We start from the raw sequence: 4573 nt of genomic DNA, 5'->3' as shown, positions 1-4573 counted from the left end.
AGTCACATGAATATGGTGTATATAAGTGTTGAGTCAGAATTAGTTTAGTTCCTACGTTCCCTGAAGGCACTGTCACTCATGATTCCACACCCCTCTCAGTTGATGCCACGCCCCCCACGCCACATCAGGGTCAAAAGTCTGAAACTCAAAAAAGAAAAAGATCTGAAAGTGAAAAAAAGATTTGGAACTGTAAAAAATAAGATCTGAATCTGAAAAGATAAAACATGCAACTGAAAAAAATAAGACCTCAAATGTTAAAATATATATGGAAGTGAAAAGTGAAAATAAATTATTCATTCAAAAGAATTACCAAAGTGAATCAACATTATATTTAACCTGAAAAGACGTTTCATATACTTATTTTTATTTTGAATACATTGTTGTATTTTTCAAAATTCAAGATCAACACATGAATTTTCAGTTTCAAATTTTATTTTTTCAAGTACAAAACTTTTGACCCTAATGTAGCTCCATGTGTCTGCCACAGTGTGGTTTTTAAAACAACCACAAGGAGTCGCCAAAGCCCAAACTTGTAAAATCCGATAGAGGCTGTAATTACCTTCTAAGGAAGGGGCAAAAATAATCTTTCTGTCCTTGTGGGGACATTTAGCTCACATGTAACAACACTAATACACAAAAACAGTGTCAGTTCCCACCTCATCAGGTTGTTGGCGTTCACAGTAAGCTCCTCCAGCTGAGTGACTCCAAACAGATCTCCTCTCTTTAGCTCCTCCAGAGCAGGACCTCCAAACCTTAGCCTCCTCAGCCTGAACAGACTCTGAAACACTGGAGGAGAGCCCAGGCAGCTGCAGGACACAAGACTTTGGTCTTTGGACTTGGGTCTTTATCAATGACTGCACATGAAGATAGATGGAATAACAACTATCTAACAGTGAAGCCAAAACATCTCAATTACCCCTGATGGCTGGCTGGCTGCAGCATAAGTGTTATATCGTAGGCAATTGGAATTACTTGAGTTTCTTGAAGGCGTTTCACCTCTCATCCAAGAAGCTTCCTCAGTTCTAACAGTCTGGTGCAGAGCAGGCTTTAAACCCTGTGTGGGTGTGAACCCTTACAGAGTCGTTAAGGTCACGTGTGAGTCGTTGAGCCATCTTGTGTGTCATTAGGGTCAGATGGGTCCAGGTGTGAGTGGATGTTAAATCATCTAGGAAGGGATCCCAACACTGCATTGTAGGTGGATGGTAAGTGGTGTTGTAGGCCACCTCCTCTGTTTAACGATGGTCATTACAGTTTGATGTGGAGGACGTCTTTTATGCCTCTTTCACACCATCTGTCTTCTCTTGCCAACTTAGGCCTCTTGGATGAGAGGCGAAACATCTTCAAGAAACTCAAGCAAGTCCAGTTGCCTACGATATAACACTCATGATTACCATGACCTGGATGACTAAAAATCTTCACCAACATGCAGCAGAGGTCATAAACCCCGCCCCTCCACATCAGCAGATTGGATATATGTCACACTAAAAAAATCAAATTTTACGTCAATTTTTTTCCAGAAATCATTTTTTGTAATTTTTGGTAGTTCTTATCATGCTGATGTTTGTTTAAGGGTTCATTTGTCTGAGTTTGGGTTTTAATTTGTTATTTGATGCTTTAAAAAGGGGCGTGGCATCATGACATGATTGACAGCTGTGTGTACCAATGTGCTTTCTATCAGGAGCACTGCTTGGGATTTGGTCTGACAGGTTTATGGTCCGGACCTTTATACTGCAGTTCTACTTCCCAATCACTACCGAGCAGACTCTGGGTCTAAATGATGTTTGATGGGATGTTTTGACTTCATTTTTATACAGTAGGAGGAAGTGTGTATCTTTATAAACAGTCGATGACCTTTTTACTGTGACCTGAGCCCCTTACCTGTATGGGTTGTTGAGCAGGTTGAGCTCCCGTAGCGCTCCCAGCTTGCTGAACCATGTATGATTGAGAGCAGTCAGCTGGTTGTCGGACAGATCTAGCTCCTCCAGACTCCACAGAGAGTCGAACGCTGACGGATGGATCACAGCTATTCTGTTACCTGGAGGTGAGCAGAAGAAGAAGAAGAAGAAGATATACCATATTAATATCAACATATAAAAACACCCTACATTCTAACAGAAAGAGGTTCCACAGGGGTCAATCCTTGGACCACTGATTATCATTAGTTATCACTGTTTGTGTTGTTGTTGTTAATATTTCTGTCTGTTAATATTCTCCTCAGCATTGTTTATGTTCTTTTTCTGATTATCATCATCACTGTTCAACCATTCCCATTCCAAAGTCATCACACATCGCCACTTTGCATTCGCCTTTCAAGTCTACATATTACGCGCTAGGTATGCTTCTGCACCTGCTGTTCACGTTCTGGGACACCACAACCAACGCTGGGACGTCAACAAAAGTTAGGTCTAGGCAACAAAAGCACGTGGTTAGGTTTGGAGAAAACATCATGGTTTGGCTCTACACTCATACAGGAAGTGAACACCAGCCTCAGGGGTAAAGGTCTGTGGTTTGTTGGATCCATCCACCGCCCCTCCCGCCTGCCCCATCGGGACTTTCCTGTTCCTTATATTACGTTGTTACTCACTGGGTGACGTCTGTCGTCCAATGGCGTATCATACCATCATGACTGGCGCCATCCAGCTGACCAACAGCATACCATAACACTGCGAAATGTTCCGTCCAACCATGTTACACCCTGATACCAGACCAATGTGTAAGGTGACGTTTGGCATCAGCGTCTGATGCAGAAATCCCTGACAAAGCGTTGGTACTTGACGACTTTGGAATGAGAGCGGGCTGTGTTGTTAGTTGCTGATGACGTTGTTGTTGTTGTTGTTGTTGTTGTCATTAAAGTGTTTAATGCAGAACATGATGATGTCACAGTGAAGATGACCGGTCTCATGAGTCTGAGGGCCCAGCACGAGCGCTTTCTGTCTTTGTTTAAAAAAAGAATAAAAAAGATCTGTCCAATATTCTTTTAACACAAATATGGACCTCAGCAATTTCGTGACTCCTTAATTAATCAGTTATTGTGAATACATTAATCTCACATTTCATGCACTCTGCACATTTATTCATTTATCTTTTCTTTTTTTTTTACAGACAAGGCTAGATTTATTCCTGTAAACCCAATAAAATCCCATCAGCGTTACCGTGGAGACTCAGAGTCCTCAGTCTCAGGTGTCCCTTCAGATCATCAGCGGTCACCACGGTGATGTTGTTGAAGGAGAGATCAAGCGTCAGGGCGCGATCTGTCACCGTGGGAACACGAGTGAATCCTCCGTGGGAACAGTTACAAGAGAGCTGCCGGTTGCAGCGATCGCAGGAAGGCCTCTCGCCGTCTGGGTTTGACCTCTGACCCCAGCAGAGGGAGAGGAGGAGGAGGAAGAGGACCGTGAAGTAAAGGCTGGTCGGCTGTCTCATTCTGTAAGGACGGAAAGGAAAGAGTGATCGAGTGGACGAATAAATCAGATAGTGAACCGAGCGAGAAAGTGAGACATAGTGAATGAGTCTGAATCAACAGGAGGACGCAGAGACACGTGGAGGAACTGAAAGAAGATCAGGGAGGAACTGGGATCTGATAAAAGAGGAAGTCTGTAACATATTGCCACTTTCACAAAACCTTTATACACAGTGCATTGGCACTAAATACCCGTCAGATGAGAGTCTATAAAAGTGGATGATGACACACAGCTAACAAGCTACGGTAGCTCCCTCTGGCCTTCTGCTCCCCCAAAGTTTAGTGTTGTCAGCGTCGCAAATTCATGTGTCAGAATGTAGGTCAAGAGAAATAAGGTGCAAGTACTTTGCCCCTGAAAATGAATTCACTGCTCGTGGCAGTTCTGGGTGATCAGGTGAAGCTTTAAGCTGGCATTCCTAAAAGTGAGGGCTCTGTGCAGGTGCAGCAGATTCACCACTGCCTCCCTCCCCTCCGCCCCTCCCCCGCCTACAACACTTTGTGATGGGTTTGATTTGTTCCTTTTAAATGTACAAAGAGGAACCTTCATGAACTCCGTCTCATACGGTGTCGTGCAAACGTTTGGGCATCCCTGGTCAGAATTGTGTTTACTGTGAGTAGCTGAGTGAGTAGAAGATGAACTGAGGTCAAGCTGAAAACTGTGTGAGAGAGGAAGAGTGGTGGTGGTGCACTGTTGTACTGTGCAGACACACCTGGACAGGTATGACCTCATGGAAGAGTCATCAGAAGAAAGCCTGTCCTGTGTCCTCACCACTACATTCACACTCACAGGTTTGTGAAAGGACATCAAGACACGCCTGATGCTTTATGGAGACAATAAGTCAAAGGGACGCCTGTCCACCTGTTACAGACGGGGTGGACGGATGAGTCAAAGGGACGCCTGTCCACCTGTTACAGACGGGGGTGGACGGATGAGACAAAGGGACACCTGTCCACCTGTTACACCTGTTACAGACGGGGTGGACGGATGAGTCAAAGGGACACCTGTCCACCTGTTACAGACGGGGTGGACGGATGAGTCAAAGGGACACCTGTCCACCTGTTACAGACGGGGGTGGACGGATGAGACAAAGGGACGCCTGTCCACCTGTTACA

The 4573-nt window shown here is 44.5% G+C and overlaps 2 protein-coding genes across 2 annotated transcripts in view; one reads left to right on the top strand and one right to left on the bottom strand.

Annotated features, from left to right (window-relative positions):
* Positions 1 to 4573, top strand: part of rnf175 (ring finger protein 175) — a 394559-nt gene that overhangs the window by 31405 nt on the left and 358581 nt on the right. The window lies entirely within an intron of this gene.
* The window catches only part of LOC126403679 (toll-like receptor 2 type-2), a 15056-nt gene that overhangs the window by 9362 nt on the left and 1121 nt on the right, over positions 1 to 4573 (bottom strand). The window contains exons 2-4 of the mRNA XM_050066388.1: positions 3153 to 3424; positions 1879 to 2035; positions 657 to 806 (exon numbers count right to left, since the gene is read on the bottom strand). Coding sequence (XP_049922345.1) covers positions 657 to 806; positions 1879 to 2035; positions 3153 to 3423 — 578 coding nt within the window. The 5' untranslated portion in view covers position 3424. The remainder of the gene's footprint in view (positions 1 to 656; positions 807 to 1878; positions 2036 to 3152; positions 3425 to 4573) is intronic.

The sequence above is a fragment of the Epinephelus moara genome, chromosome 17 (assembly GCF_006386435.1).
Source record: "Epinephelus moara isolate mb chromosome 17, YSFRI_EMoa_1.0, whole genome shotgun sequence".
Lineage (NCBI taxonomy): Eukaryota > Metazoa > Chordata > Actinopteri > Perciformes > Serranidae > Epinephelus > Epinephelus moara.
This window is presented reverse-complemented; position numbering and strand designations above follow the sequence as displayed.